The sequence below is a fragment of the Hyperolius riggenbachi genome, chromosome 10 (genome assembly GCF_040937935.1).
Source record: "Hyperolius riggenbachi isolate aHypRig1 chromosome 10, aHypRig1.pri, whole genome shotgun sequence".
Taxonomy (NCBI): Eukaryota; Metazoa; Chordata; class Amphibia; order Anura; family Hyperoliidae; genus Hyperolius; species Hyperolius riggenbachi.
The window spans coordinates 207,059,940-207,075,689 of NC_090655.1; the positions used below are offsets into that span (position 1 = coordinate 207,059,940).

The 15,750-nt window shown below is 43.1% G+C and overlaps 1 protein-coding gene across 6 annotated transcripts in view; it reads right to left on the minus strand.

Moving 5' to 3' along the window:
* Positions 1-2,847: 2,847 nt before the first annotated feature.
* The window catches only part of LOC137534274 (zinc finger protein 84-like), an 84,134-nt gene continuing 71,231 nt past the window's right edge, over positions 2,848-15,750 (minus strand). For all 6 annotated transcript variants that reach the window (XM_068255684.1, XM_068255686.1, XM_068255685.1 and 3 more), the window contains one exon: positions 2,848-6,446. In XM_068255684.1, coding sequence (XP_068111785.1) covers positions 5,065-6,446 — 1,382 coding nt within the window. In that variant the 3' untranslated portion in view covers positions 2,848-5,064. The remainder of the gene's footprint in view (positions 6,447-15,750) is intronic.

Consider the following 15,750-nt stretch of genomic DNA (forward strand, 5'->3'; position numbering starts at 1 on the left):
ATGAAAATAATACACTATTGTTACCTGTGCAAAAAAAACTGACATTTTCCGCATTTAAAAGACATTTTTGCCCTTGAAACTTAAAAATCGATTTTCTCAAAAACTATAAGGTCTTTTTGAAAAAAAAAATTTTCCTCTTATTCCCACTGATCCCCTTAATATACCCTAGGAATTTGGTGTTCCTAAACTTTAAGCAGGCTTTGCTATTAACCGTTAAAGTCGGCAGGTTTTTAAATGTATACATTTTTACTTTGAAACTTTAACATCGATTTTCTCAAAAACTATAAGGTCTTTTTGAAAAAAAAATTTTCCACTTATTCCTCCTGATCTCCTTAATATACCCTAGGAATTTGGTGTTCCTAAACTTTAAGCAGGCTTTGCTATTAACCGTTAAAGTCGGCAGGTTTTTAAATGTATACATTTTTACTTTGAAACTTTAACATTGATTTTCTCAAAAACTATAAGGTCTTTTTGAAAAAAAAAATTTCCTCTTATTCCTCCTGATCTCCTTAATGTATTCTCCAAATTTGAGGCTCTTAGCATTTAAGGGGGCTTTGCTATTAACCCTTAAAGTCGGCAGCTTTTTTATATTATACGGAGCGTTACGGATTAACGCGAAATTACGGTAGCGTTTAATGCGAAATTACAACATGAACAAATACCCATTGTAATGCGAAAATTACGCGAAAATTACGCTTACGCGAAATTTCGCTAAATCCTTCTTCATTACGATTATGTACTTACGGCCATAATCGTAATTACACTAATTACGCGAAATTTTGCGAAATCGTAATTATGTCATTACGCTCATCATACAGTACAATAGTATACTTTATGTGCTTGAATATGGCAATTTCTGATATCGTAAACTACTTTCCCCAGCACCTTGGAGTTTACTATAAAGGGATTCTTCTGTATTCGCAGTTAACACACTTTCTGAAACAATGCTGTTCTAGCTCCAAAAAAATGTATTGGCATATTCTTAATTTACATAATGCAGATTAATCATAATATATTGATAAGCCAATGTTTTTATAACATAACAACAAACAAAACATAGAACATCAAATTTTAGTAAGGGTAGACATAACTACCGTAATTGTCATCCTCACTTAACATTGGTCGACATAATTCAAGTGTAGCGTATCATAGCAAGATCTCATATATAGGAAACAACATATAATATCTCTTTCATTAACATGGATTCATTAAAAGGTAAAAATTAGTGATTACAGTCTAGTAATTGTGTAGTTCAGTCCTGTTGTAGTGAAGGTGGCTATCCAAGGGGACCAGATCCTATGGAATATTGGGAGGTTCTCATTAAGTATAGCATTGATCTTTTCTGATATAATGCTAGAGATTAAGTTGGAAACTTCAATAATTGATAAGGATGGAGAGAGCCATCTTCTAGCAATAATGTGTTTTGCTGTACTAATTCTTGTTCTGAGTTGGATAACCCAGAGTTGGATAACCCAGGGACTCTTGTTCCTAATAAGACGAAGGGCTCTTTTAATATATGGGTACTCAAAGTAGTATTAATTTTCTTAATGATCTGGTTCCAAAACAATGCTGTTCTGATGGTTTTGTGCGTAAAGAATTAAAGTGGACCTGAACTCTTGCACAGGACAGAAGGAAAGCGTAGGTAAATGCACGCTATATGTATTTAGAGAGTTTCGCCTGTCTAATTCCCCCTCATCTGTGTCTAATCACCACTCTAATTTAATCTCTCAGCTGTGTAAGCGCTGGAATCTCCTCTGCCATGGCACATCAGCTAATTTGTAAACACAGGATGTTAACAATATGTCTGTTTCCATGAAAGCAGGAAGTAGACACACTGCAGATTTATTTTAGGATTTGTATCAGCTGTAAGAAAGAAATGGTTTTCTTAAACAGAGGGATATGGATGTTTCTTTTTAAACAATACCAGTTGCCTGGCTTACTGCTAATCTCTATGGCTGCAGTAGTAGCTGAACCACACACCTGAATCAAGCATGCAGCTAATCCAGTCTGACTTCAGTCTGAGCACCTGATCTGCATGCTTGTTGAGGGGCTGTAGCTAAAAGTATTAAAGACACAAGATCAGCAGGAGAGTCAGGCAACTGGTATTATTTAAAAAGGAAAAATCCATATCCTTCTCAGTTTAGGTTCCCTTTAAAGGTTATTTTGCTGTTGTGTATCTTTTAGTGCAGAGAGGAAGTTCTGAGTTCAGGCTCATTTTACGCAATATAAAGAGTTATGCTTAATTTCCCTCCTGATGAGAAGGCAATACTGTGTATAATTGTCTTCTACTTCATATACACAATTCTCAGCCCTCTTACTTTGATAAATGTCTTAAAGAACTGGCTAAAGTCTTTTCCATTGAACAAAGGGATGAAACTTTTATGCTTGCAGCTATGTCTTCTCTGTCGGACGGGGAAAGGAAAACTCATATAAAGGCCAGAAACCCTCTAGGAGCGATTTCTAAGTGCTAGTGATTTGCTCTTGCTAATACAGTGCTGTGGGGGATTTTTATAAAACCACAACACTCAAGTGGGATCACACCCATAGCATTACATTAGCAAGAGTTTTACTCACCTCGGGAGGGGTAAGCCTCTGGATCCTATCGATGTTTTCCCCGTCCTCCTCCATCCCACGGCGGCAGCGATACAGCTCCCCGAACGTCAGGGATGTAAATATTTACCTTCCCGGCTCAAGCGCACGCGCAGTAGCGGCACTCAGCTCAGAAATAGGCGGAAATAGCTGATCCCAGTTAGGTCCGCTCTACTGCACAGGCGCAAGTCTTCTGCACCTTAGCAGTAGAGCGGACCCGACTGAGATCGGTTATTCCCGCCTATTTCTGAATGGAGAGCCACAACAGTACCCCGGCTGGAACAGGGAAAGGTAAATATTGCACAGCCTGACAAATTGTCGACTGTGCATTCCGTGGGCTGCAGCGACACCGCCGTGGGACACAGGAGGACGAGGGAAGCCTCGATAGGATCCAGAGGCTTCCCCCTCCCAAGGTGAGTACCCCCTGGGGGCATTTATTTTCAATACAGAGTCTTTTGAAAACCCTGCTGCGCCACTGTTGGTTATTTTTGGAATGGGTTGAAGTAGAGCATAACTATGGTGTCTTCTGTGCTCTCTATGGGGTTAATTTATTAAAGATAGGTAATATTACAGTACACGCACAATATTACTGTTACTTCCACTCATAAGTACCGCAAGATACGCTAGAGTGACCTGCACTACTCCAGTAGCGTGACCGTTATTACGGTAGTGCACATGCTACTAGAGTACCGTGGGGCTACATTACTAGCATATATCATGGTTCTTATGCATGGAATTAACAGTAATATTGCTGTGCATGCACGGTAATATAACCGATGTTTAAATAATCAACCCCCATACCTGTTAACCATGCTTTACTGACCTTTGTTGTATGGAATGCAATACATTTGTTTGATCTATCCCAGTTTTTGTAGTTACATAATGATATATCTTGTTGATATTGTATTAAGGAACAACTATCAAAGAAACTGATTTTCTAAACCCCACATAGCTATAAAGCTTTTAGCCAGAAACACTAAAATGCTTTTCAGAGGTCTCTCAAGACAGCCTGTGTGAAAAAGCTGTTTACCCAGCTGTTTTGTAACTATTTTGTTTCCTCATTGGGGAGAGGGGGGAGGCAGAGCTGAACTGTAACCTGGCTGTAAACTGTTTCCTTTACACTGTTTGGCAGAGAGGGTTACACAGACAGGAACACAGAGCTTCAGCTGATAATTATTTACACCTATTTGAAGCTATATTTCTGCTTTCATTCTGAACAGATTCCAGTCACTGTATTAGAGCCAGTGAAGATTGTTTCTGTATGCTGGATGTGCTGGGCACAGTCATCCATAGTAATGCCCACATTGAAAACTGTACTCTGTAAATGTAATTTGCTATTTGCTAGTAATTGCTAGAAATATACCGTAAGTGGTATTTAGAATTTCAGTTAACTTTGATGGTTGTCCTTTAAGTAATCTTTTTTTTTTTCAGTGTCTGTATTGCTCTTATATTACCCCTTTCTGTTCTGTCCATAATGAAATTTAAAAAAATCCACAGTCATTGGGCTACAAGTGTGTTTCGCCTAGCTTCACCTTAGTGAGATGTTTTCAGTGTGTCGTGTGATCAGAGTGTGATAACATATTTCCCACATGTAAGAATGAGAACATGGCTTCTCCTGGGAAGACGCTCTTTCCTGTGCAATAATTACAATTGAAGAACTGTAATGAGAGGGCTATGGGGGCTGCCCTATTTATTTCCTTTTCAACAATACCAATTGCCTGGCAGTCCTGCTGCTCCTCTGTCTCTAATACTATTAGCCATATACCCTGAACAAGCATGCAGATCAGGCGTTTCTGAGATTATTGTTAAATCTGCCAAGATTAGCGGCATGCTTGTTTCTGGTGTGATTCAGACACTACTGCAGCCGAATAGATCAGCAGGGCTGCCTCCATATACCTCTAGTTACAGTTGTCCTTTAAAGGGGTTCTCTTGCATGTTTTAAAAAACATAAACTGACACTTAACCTGGTGCTTCTATCGGCCCCCTGCAGCTGTCATTTCCCATGCCGTCCTTCTACGATCTTTTGTTCCCCGCCACCGGCACCGGTCTAATTATTTGTCTAACTAGACAAATAGAACTGCGTGCTTGCTCCAGGGGGCGTCATCGGGAGCTTACTGCGAAGGCGCAGTACAAAGTGTCAGTTTATGTTTTTTAAATCATGCAAGAGAACCCCTTTAAGAAAGAGAAAATACATTGGCTCTGATTCACAAAACTGCGGTAAGATTGCCATCATGGCAATGTTACCCTTACTACTGCTGGCAGTGTAGAGCAACCCACATTAGCTTGCTAGGGTGACATCGGACATCCTAATTAGGCAACTTTCATTATGCTGCCAGCAGTAGTAACGGTAACATTGCCATGCGCTGCCTACGGCAATCTTACCGCAGTTTAGTGCATCAGGTCCATTATCCGCTGTAAGTTCAATGGTGTACACAAAGAGATGATCTTGGCACTTTCCACATTATAATTATAGTTTCACCTTTTGTGAGTTCTCTGATGTGCAGCAAGGTCTGATCTCTGAATGAAACATTTCCCACACTCAGAACACGAGAATGGCTTTTCCCCCCTGTGAATCTTTTCATGTCTAATGAGAGTTGATTTCTGGGAAAAGCTTTCACCACATTCAGAACATGAAAATGGCTTTTCCCCCGTGTGGATTTTTTCATGTGCAGTCAGATTTGATTTTCTGGAAAAACACGTCCCACACTGAGAACAAGAAAATGGCTTTTCACCACTGTGAATCTTTTCATGTGCAGTAAGGTTGGATTTCTTGGAAAAACACTCACCACATTCTGAACATAAATAGGGCTTTTCCCCGGTATGAGTCCTCTTGTGTGTAGCAAGACTTGTTCTGTGTGTAAAACATTTCCCACACTCCAAGCATGAATACGGTTTCTCTTTTGTGTGGGTAATCTGATGCGAAAGAAGACTACCTCTCTGGGAAAAACATTTTCCACACTCTAAACATAGAAATGGCTTCTCCCCTGAATGAATTCTATGGTGTCTATCAAGATTTGATTTTTCAGCAAAGCATCTTCCACACTCATTACACGAATAAGGCTTTTCCCCTGTGTGAATCACCTGATGCGACATAAGGTGCGATCGCTGGGAAAAACATTTCCCACACTCTGAACATGAAAATGGCTTTTCTCCAGAATGTGTTATCTGATGTCTATCAAGATTTGATCTTTCAGCAAAATGCTTCCCACATTCTGAACATGAAAATGGCTTCTTCCCACTATGAATCACCTGATGTGAAATAAGATGTTCTCTTCGGGAAAAGCCTTTCTCGCATTCGGAACAGGAAAACGCTTTCTCACCTGCATGAGTTCTCTGGTGCCTATCAAGGTTCCACCTTTCAGCAAAGCATTTCCCACACTCAGAACATGAATAAGGCTTTTCTCCAGTATGAGTCATCTGATGGGAAACAAGACGTGATTTCCGGGAAAAACATTTCCTACATTCTGTGCATGAAAATGCTTGATCTCCGAAGTAAGTTTTCTCATTTTCTGTATAATCGGTTTTCCAGTTGAAACTGACATTTTCTGAAAGTGAAAGGGGCTTTTCAGCTGAGTGATTTTTTTGTAGTTTAATCAGTTTGTGTTCTGGACAAAAACTTTTCTTCTTCTTTGGAAATGAATAAGGCTTCTCTCTGTTGTGACTTTTCTGGTGTGAGATGAGTTCTGCCCTCTGTAGAAAACCTTTTCCACACGCAGTACACAGGAATGTCTCACCCAGTTTAGGAACTGATGTAATGGAGCCTTCTTCTGAAGAGTCTGATGTGCTGCTGTCATCATCCGAATCACCGTATGAAGGCACAAAGGGACGTTTCCCCAACATAGTTCTGTTTCGTCCATCTGCAGAAAGCAAGACATGAAGAGCAATTTGAGATCACTTTAAATATTCTAAGTCCATTATGCATCTTACCATAGGTCTGATGCACAAACCGCCAGTAATACTGCTGTGCGCAGGAAGAACACGGCAATACTGCCAGTACTAATGCCAGCATAGTACTGCACAATTAGAAAGACCCACAGCACATGGTTAATGCTCGACTCATTACTTGCTTAACATGCATTACCATGGCAATGCTTATGTTCCCCCTGTACTTTGGGTTGCGCCAATAGCGGTCCTCTGCTGGCGTTAACGCTGGTAATAATGCCACAGCACTGCAATATTACCAGGAGTATGTCAAGCCTGTATTCAGCTGTTTAAATTTGCTCTTTTTATTGCACACTTACATTAAGCAGTAAGAGCAAAGCTGATTTGCCGCAACAGCGTGGCAGAACGAGATCTTTAACCCCCGCCACCCCCCAAATCACAGGGCAAAATTACACAACTTTCCAGGTTGTGGATTTTGCTGCCCGGGGAGGCAGAGCTTTGCGCTGTAGCTCTGCCTCAAGTGCAGTAAGTCTCTGCCGATCTCCGCCTCTCCCCGCCTCTCCCCGCTCATCTCAGTAAAAAAAGACAGAGAGGTGGGGAGAGGCGGCAATCAATGGAGATTGACTGGCGCAGGAGCAGAACTACTGAGCAAAGCTCTGTTTCCTCCAGGAAGTGCAGAGAGAATTCTGCCACGGGGATTTCGGGGGTGGGGGGGGGGCATTAAAGACCTCATTCTGCTGCGCTGTTGCGGCGAATCAGCTTTGCCCTTACTGCTTAACTTAAGTGTGCAATAAAAATAGCAAATTTATTTGGCTACAGACTCTCTTTAAATACACAGTTCAGTCACTATTTTTCATCATATGGCTTGAGAATATTGTTTAAATATAAGGGTTATGAAATTCAGCATTTATACTTTGCTCTAAAAGATTGTTCACAGCATTAACCACACTACCAGAAAAAAATAGCCCTAGTTGGCCTCATTCACACTGGAGTGCTTTACTAGTGATTTTAGCTCGTCTCTAATTCACTAGTGCTTGAAAAAACACTATGGTAGTGTTCCTCTAGCAATCGGCAGCAATTAGCGATTCGCTGAAATCCAAAACATGATGTATGCAGCATTTTTTAGCGATTGCATTTTCAATGTTAAACAATCACAAAATGCAATTGCGCAAATCGCTTTCCTGAACAGTGAAAAAAACAAAAACACAGGAAAATCGCTTTGCAAAACACTAGTGATTTTTCTAGCGTTTAGTGATTACCAGTGTAAATGGGGCTTTTAACACGAACTTCTTTTTCTTTAGTGGGCATCTTATTTCCGATGCTAACACAGTCTTTTGTTTGTTTCCTTATCAGCCACAATTAGTACATATTCCTAGCAGTGCTGTATTTTAGCTGTACCCTTAAGGGGCCCATACACTGGTCAATTTCAGCCATCATTCTATCGAACGATTCTATGGAATCGATCGATCAGAAATCGATTCTTTCAAATCTATTGATTGAACGATTTGTGGCCGATTTCGATGGATTTGATCTATCTGACAGGTTTCTGAAACCTATTGGAAATCTGTTCCTAGTGTGTGGCACACATCAGATTCCTGTCAGATTCGAGGCATCTGACAGAAATCTATCTGATGGTCAAATCTGCTGCGAATCTATAAGTGTATGGGCACGGTTAGCAAAAGCTGAGGGCTGGATCACACTTGGAAGTTTCTCATTGCTTTTCTGATCACCAGCGATCAGCAAAGCGTTGTGACTAATGTATCCCTATGGGATCATACTCACTACAGTTTATCCAATCTGTTGGGGGCGATTGAGTTGTGATTTTCGTTCTACTGAGCGCGAATCGCAAATCGCTGTAAAGATGTGAAATTTCATGGATAGGGATAACAAATGATCACTAGATAATTTCTAATCTTTATACTTCTATAAAGTGGTTGGTTTGCTCTCAGCAACTTCCTGGTCACTGGAGAGTAGGGATGATCAATGAGATGCACATTTTCCAAATTGATGCAAATTTATGCAAATGTAAACAGTTTGAAAATGGATCAATCAATTTAAACCTGGGTTTAAATCAATTGGTCCATTTTCAAACTGCAAATATTTGCATCAATACGGAAACATCTGCATCTCCTTAATTATCCCTACTGGAGAGTGGTGGAAGATGATGTCAGAAAGGTATGGCAGAAGGAGGAGATTTTCAAGTCCTCTAAATTAATCCATGCTGAGTGTGGCTGAACCAGAAAGAGCCAGGTCATGAAAATAATTTCCACCCCCTCCACCTGAGCCATCATGTGCATTTTCTGGTGAAAAGCTGCCGCATTATCTGTATTTTCTGGGGCAATGCTGCACCATTACGTAATATTTCTTAATCCTCATGCGCTGTGCAGCAATATTTTATGCTTGCACACGCAATGATACATCAACGTGTAATGAGCTTTCTGTGTGTGCGGTGACACTCCATCAAACATGTATGCACATATGGAAAATTTGGACGGCATTGTACACTAAGCATCACTTTTCTGCTTGCCAATAGACCCTGAATGTAATTTGGTCATTCACTGATTTATTGCGGAGAATCATGTGACTGTGCATATCACTGCAACTTTGATGCGGAACCTTAGTTTATGCTGTAGTACAGGGCTGAGCAAACTTTTTGACTCGGGCCACATGAAATTTTCAAGTTTTACCAGGGGACCGGACCAGAATAGGAGTGCAGTGCACAAAGCATGCCATGACAAAAAATGGTTGTGTTCATGACAGGATGTTGGCGGAGCTAACATAACAGTATAATGCAAAGACAGTGGGCCCAAGTTTTCTCCCAAAACACAGGAAAAATGACCGAGACCTTGTTCACATTGCGTTCTGTTTGCGTGTCTGTCCGCATTTGGCGTTTTTTGAGGCGATTTTTCTTTCCAATCCCTGGCGATCACCTGCACACTGTTTTTGTGTGCACCGCTTTTCTAAGCGGTTTTGCCGAGCAATTGCGTTTTGATCCGGAAAAGAATAAATACCATGTATGTATTCTTAAAAAACGTGAACGCAATCGCTGCACAAAGCGATTTTATGAGTGTTTGCGTTTTTCCTATACCTTCCATTGAGGCAAAATGGCCTCAAAAATGGGCCATGCACTGCTTTTCTAAGTGGATCGGAAATTAACCGCTCAGATGTGAACTGTCTCATAGAGAATAATGTTGTAAGCGCTTTCAGAGTGTTTTTAAAAAAATGACCGCACTTAAAATTTGGCAAAAACACCTCTAGTGTGAATGAGCCCTTAAGGTAGTTAGATAACTTTCCCCCAACCACAAACAGCAAATGGCAGCAGCCAGACTTCTTTGGCACCAAACAACAAAGGACCAGGGACAGCAGGCAGACCTTGAGACAGCAAGAAACATAATGCACAGCGTTTCAGAAAATACACATAATGGCCCAGCGTTTCCTCTGAGAATACACATAATGGCGTGCTGTTTCCACAGAAAATACACAAAATGGCCCAGTGCTTCCCCAGAAAATACACATAATGGTGCAGTGTTTCCCAGAACACACACATAATGGCCCAGCATTGCCCCAGAAAATACAGATAATGCTGCAGATTTTATCTAGAAAATATGCATAATGGTGCAGCATTTCACCAGAAAATACAGATAATGGCACAGCATTTCACCAGAAAATACAGATAATGGCACAGCATTTCACGAGAAAGGGAAAATGCACATAACTGGACATAATGGCCCAGCTTTTCCCAGGAAAATACACATAATGGCCCAGCGTTTCCCCAGAAAATACAGATAATGGCACACTGTTTCCCCAGAAAATACACATAATGATGCAGCATTTCCCCAGAAAATACAGATAATGCAGCAGCGTTTCACAAGAAAAGGCTGTCCTACTTACCGGTAGTAGTGTTTCGGCGAATACTCCAGGACAGCTCACCTGAGATTACCATTGAGTCCCTCCCCTATGGAAACAATGCAAATTAAATCAATTGATCAGTCCCTGGTCCTCCCCTATATAGCCAGTCCCCTCCTTCCTCTCGTCAGTTCAATAGAAGAGTATCTAGCTCACCCCATTCTCTATGTTCAGTTATTTATCCTATTACATATACAGAATTAAGGCTGGGTACTAAGGCAGCTGTCCTGGAGTATTCGCCGAAACACTACTACCGGTAAGTAGGACGGCCTTTCTCTCATCATACTTTAGGACAGCTCACCTGAGACCAGCGAGAAACCCTTACCTTAGGATGGGATGACTGCCTGGAGCACCTTATGCCCAAACGTCTGGTCCTGACTGGATAGCAACTCCACACGGTAGTGCTTCACAAATGTAGAATGTCCCGACCATGTAGCCGCTTTGCATATCTGGTCTAATGTTGCTCCCGATCTTTCTGCCCAAGAGGCTGCCAAGGACCCTGTTGAATGTGCTTTGATGTCTGTGAGTGTATCAGTACCTGAACTCTTATAAGTCAAACCTATAACCTCTCTGATCCATCTGGCTATGGAACTTTTTGAAGCCTGTAACCCCTTACGGCTACCCGAAAATAGAACGAACAAATGGCTAGACCTTCTCCACTGCTGTGTCCTCTGTAAATAGGTAATAATTGCTTGTCTCACATCTAGATTTCCCACCTCCTTTCTTTATCATTATTGGGATCTGTGGAAAAAGATGGCAAGATAATCTCCTGTGTTCTATGGAACCCTGTCACTACCTTTGGTAGATATGTTGGATCTGGTCGGAAGACTATTCTGTCTGGGTGGATTATCATGTAAGGATCCTTTATTGATAAGGACAGTATGTCCCCCACCCTCCTAGCTGTAATTAATCGCTACTAAAAAGGCTAACTTTAATGTTAACAGCTTTATAGGAATATTGTCTGCTGGTTTGAAAAGCGTCTGACATCAGAAAGTCAAGTACTAGTGACAGGTCCCAGGGAGGTATTACCTTTACTGGCATTGGTTGTGATCTGGCCACTGCCTTTAGAAAAATTTTTATATGCAACTCAGTGGATAACTGCCTGTCCAAAAAAAAAACAGATAATGCTGACACCTGGACTCTGAGGGTGGTGTCTGCCAACCCCATGTCCACGCCATCCTGCAAAAATTCTAAAATAAACTTTGTGTCATTTGTTCTGACTCTATTCTTCTCCTTCCATGAACAAAAAAACTTTCCATACCTTGGAAAAGGTAAATACCTTCGCGTATTTTCCTTTCTACATTTTAACAGTATGTTAATAACCCTTTGTGAAAATTCCAAACTACTTGAAGTCTGCCTTTCAGGATCCAGGCTGTGAGCTTGAGTAAACTCGGATCTGGATGCAGCTTAACGTTCTGCATCAATAAATCCACCCTGCCCCCTAGGTGCCAAGGGCCCCTTATCTTTAGGGTCTGTAGAAAAGGAAACCAGGCCCTTCTCGGCCACCACGGTGCTATGAAAATTACTTCTGCCTGTGAGTGTCTCAACTTGTTGAGGGCTCTTGGGATCAGATTGAATGGGGGGAAGGGGTACAGTAGGCCCGTCGGCCATTCTACAGTCAGGGCGTCTAACCGGTCTGTTGAAGAGGAAGGATGTAGGGAACAGAAATCTATTGTCTTTGTATTTTGTGGTGTGGCAAACAGATCCAATATTGGTCTGCCCCACTGGGCTACGATCTGATCGAAAACCTCCTGGTGCAGTTGCCACTCTGCTTCTGTTAAGGTTGACCTGCTTAGAGCATCTGACCAATGGTTCTGGACTCCTTGGATGTGGGTTGCTGTCAGTGACGTCACGTGTTCCTCTGTCCAGACTAAGATCTCCATCGTTAATTCTCTGAGACTCTGGACTCTGGTCCCCCCCCCCCTTTTTTCTGATATAAGAGACTGACCATATTGTCTGAGAACAATATTACTTCTCTGTTCTGTAACTGAGGACGAAAAGGCTGTAGTGCTAATTTGACAGCCGTCAGCTCTCTGAAATTCGATGAACTCCAACTCAGCTGAGGAGACCACTGACCCTGCACCTGATGCCCCTGACAGTGGGCCTCCCACCCCCATGCGCTGGCATCCGTATAAACCTTTACCGGATCCTTTTGCATCCAGGGGCGACCCCTGGCTAGCCGATCTGCATCCAACCACCAGTGGAGCGATTGCAACACTGCCTGCGGGGGGGGCAAAGTGATAGTCTAATGAGGCCTTCCGCTTGTCCCATGTCTGTAGCAGCCAGGCCTGTAAATCCCGCGTATGAGCTGGAGCCGACTCTACTGCCGGGATTACTGCAGTCATTTGACCTAGCAGGGACATTGTCTGTCGTAACGAAACTGTCGGGGCTAACTCGTACTCTCTCACCATTGTCATCAGTTTCACTATCTTCGACTCCGGTAACAAAATCCTTTCCTGTATCGAGTCCCATACTAACCCCAGAAATAGAGCTGTTTGGGTGGGTTGTAAACACGACTTCTCTCTGCTGACTATCCACCCCAGGGTCTCCAGGGTTTGGATGCAGAGATGTAGACTTTCTCTTAACGCCTGTTCTGTGTTTGACAGGATTAAAAAATCGTCCAGGTATGGTAGAACCCTTCCATTCTGGAGGTGTAGATGTGCGACGGCCTCTCCTACGACTTTCGTAAATATCCTCGGAGCGGAGGATATTCCGAATGGTAGGGCGCGGTATTGATAATGGCATACCGCGTCCCCCATAATAACCGCAAATCTCAGAAACTTCTGAAAATGCGGATGAATAGGGATGTGGAGGTAAGCATCCTCCAAATCCAGGGTGGCCATAAACGCCTCTGGCCAAATTAAATTGCGGATTGACACGACGCTCTCCATCCGAAACTTCTTCTCCAGAATGTAAGGGTTCAGGGGTTTCAAGTTGAGAATCATCCTGTATTTTCCCGAGGGTTTTTGAATTACAAACACCCGGGAATAAAATCCCCCGAAATACTCCTGAACCGAAACCCTCTGAATTACCCTCTGTTGTAACAACTTTATCACAGAGGATTGAATCGCTACTGCCTTCTCCGGGTCCCTGGGAGTTCCTGTAATAACAACATTTTTGGGGGGCCAGGCCCGGAACTGTAACCATTCCTTATTAACTCTAAAATGAAATCGTTTCCTGTTATTTTCTGCCAGGCTTGAAAAAAATAAAGAAGCCTCCCCTCCCACCTGTAAGTCTTCGTCATTTGTCAGGCTTTGCAGAGGCTGGTTGTGGCTTATTGAACAGGAAGGTAGACTTTCCCCTGCCTGTATTATAAGTCCATCTCCTTGTCCTCTGTTGCTGTGGCTGCTCCCGCATCCATTTTTCCAAATTGTGGGCCAGGCAGATGGCTGCAATAGCGGGTTTAAAACCAAAAGCAGCTGCCTGCCATGCCCTTTTCAGAAGAATTTCTGCCTTACGATCCATCGGGTCCTTTAAACTACCTGCGTCTTCAAACGATAAGTCTGCCGATTTAGAGTACTGGGCTAGCAGTGCATGTAACTTAGGGCACTTTCCCCATAAAACCTGATCCTCCTGTTTAAAGGGGAACCTTCTTTTAAATGACTTTGGTATAAATAACCTTTTTTCAGGCTGCTTCCACTGAGCTGATATAACACTCTTAATGGATTTGTGCACAGGAACCGTTCTCGTACCCGTCTCCTCTGGCCCTAAGTAAATATCCTGAACCGACGCGGCCGGCGATGAGTCCTGAATATTTTCTGACTCATAAACCGCCTTTAGAAGCTCAACCATGTCCTCCACACTAAATAGATATCTGGCCATTCTAGTTGTGGATCCAGTCTGACCTTCTGAATCTCTTGCCTCCCCCTCCTCAAATGATTCTCCTGAGATCTCTTCAAGCGATTCATTGGGAGAGTCAGGTTCAACTTCTCCCAAGATAGCAGGTAACACGTGTATCTGCTGCTGCTGACCGTGCCCGAGTGGTTGCTCAACAGTCTGAGACTGACCCTGTACAGGTATTGGGTCAGTACTGACCATTATGGGCTGGGGTGGGGGGAGGGCCTGGGGCTGTACCTGAACCTGAGGCTGAGAAGGGAAAGCTGCTCTGAAGGCTGCAAAAGTGGTTGTCAATTCCCTCTTCATTGACTTCATTAAATCTATCATCACCACACCACATTAGTATCTGTGCTAGAATCCCCTTTATGTCTACACTTATCACATGAAGATCTAGTACAAGTAGGTGGTAAAACATCCCCACATTTAGAGCATTTGTTTGTTTTTTGGGCTGACTTTGCATGCTTCTGCAAAAGATAAAAGACACAAACAAACAACCTCCGTCAGTTCTACCCTGCAAACATTTGACAACATGTGCAGGGTCAAGAACCCCTTGTACCTGCGTCTGCTGAGCAGTAGTCTCATCCGCAGCTGGTACCTTGCTGCTGTCTGCGGTGGCCTCCGCTTGCTCCATGTCTGGCCGCACTGACAGCGTGTCAGTGTCCACGTGTGTTACGCAGCTTAAAAGCTGCTCTCCGATCTCAGCCCCGCCTCCCGAGGTCAGAGAAGACCTTCCGGCTGAACCACCTATTGCGCCTGCGGTGGGCGGAGCTTATGCACACTTTGTTCCGCCTTCCCTCCGGATTCTGGAGCGCGCATGCGTGACCCCCAGCCTCCGCCGGGAAGACGCCGACCAAATCAATTAGAATAGGCGGCCATGAGAGAGGACGCTCCCAGCTCCCCCCAGAGCCTTCTGCGCCGACAGGTAGTGTGCCTCGCCTCTCCAGGCGCTCCAACACCCCTATCCGTCCTGCCCACACAAGCACAGACTGCCCTCTCATGGGGAAATAGACCCTATCTACACCATAGGTGCTATATCACGCTCCCCTATGGTCTGAAAAAACAAAACACTGCACTTCCATGGGTGAGTGGAAACAATGAAGAACTGAGGAGAGGAAGGAGGGGACTGGCTATATAGGGGAGGACCAGTGACTGATCAATTGATTTAATTTGCATTGTTTCCATAGGGAAAGGGACTTAATGGTAATCTTAGGTGAGCTGTCCTGGAGTATGATGAGAGAAATACACATAATGGCGCAGTGTTTCCCCAGAAAATACATGTAATGAGACAGTGTTAAATACACATTGTGCGCAGCATCGCCCTTAAAATTCAGGTAATGCAGCAGCGTTTCACTAAAATATAACACAATTTCTCCCCCATAAAAGAATTCATTAGGCAGGGTTCTTCCTTTATGTCCTCCCCTGCATTAGTGCCCCTAATATCCCTGGTGCTACGGTAGTGGTGCACCTGTAAAGGAAAAGCACTTACCTACCTGGCAGAAGACTCCTCTCTAGGCCTCCAGCGTAGCTCCCTGATCA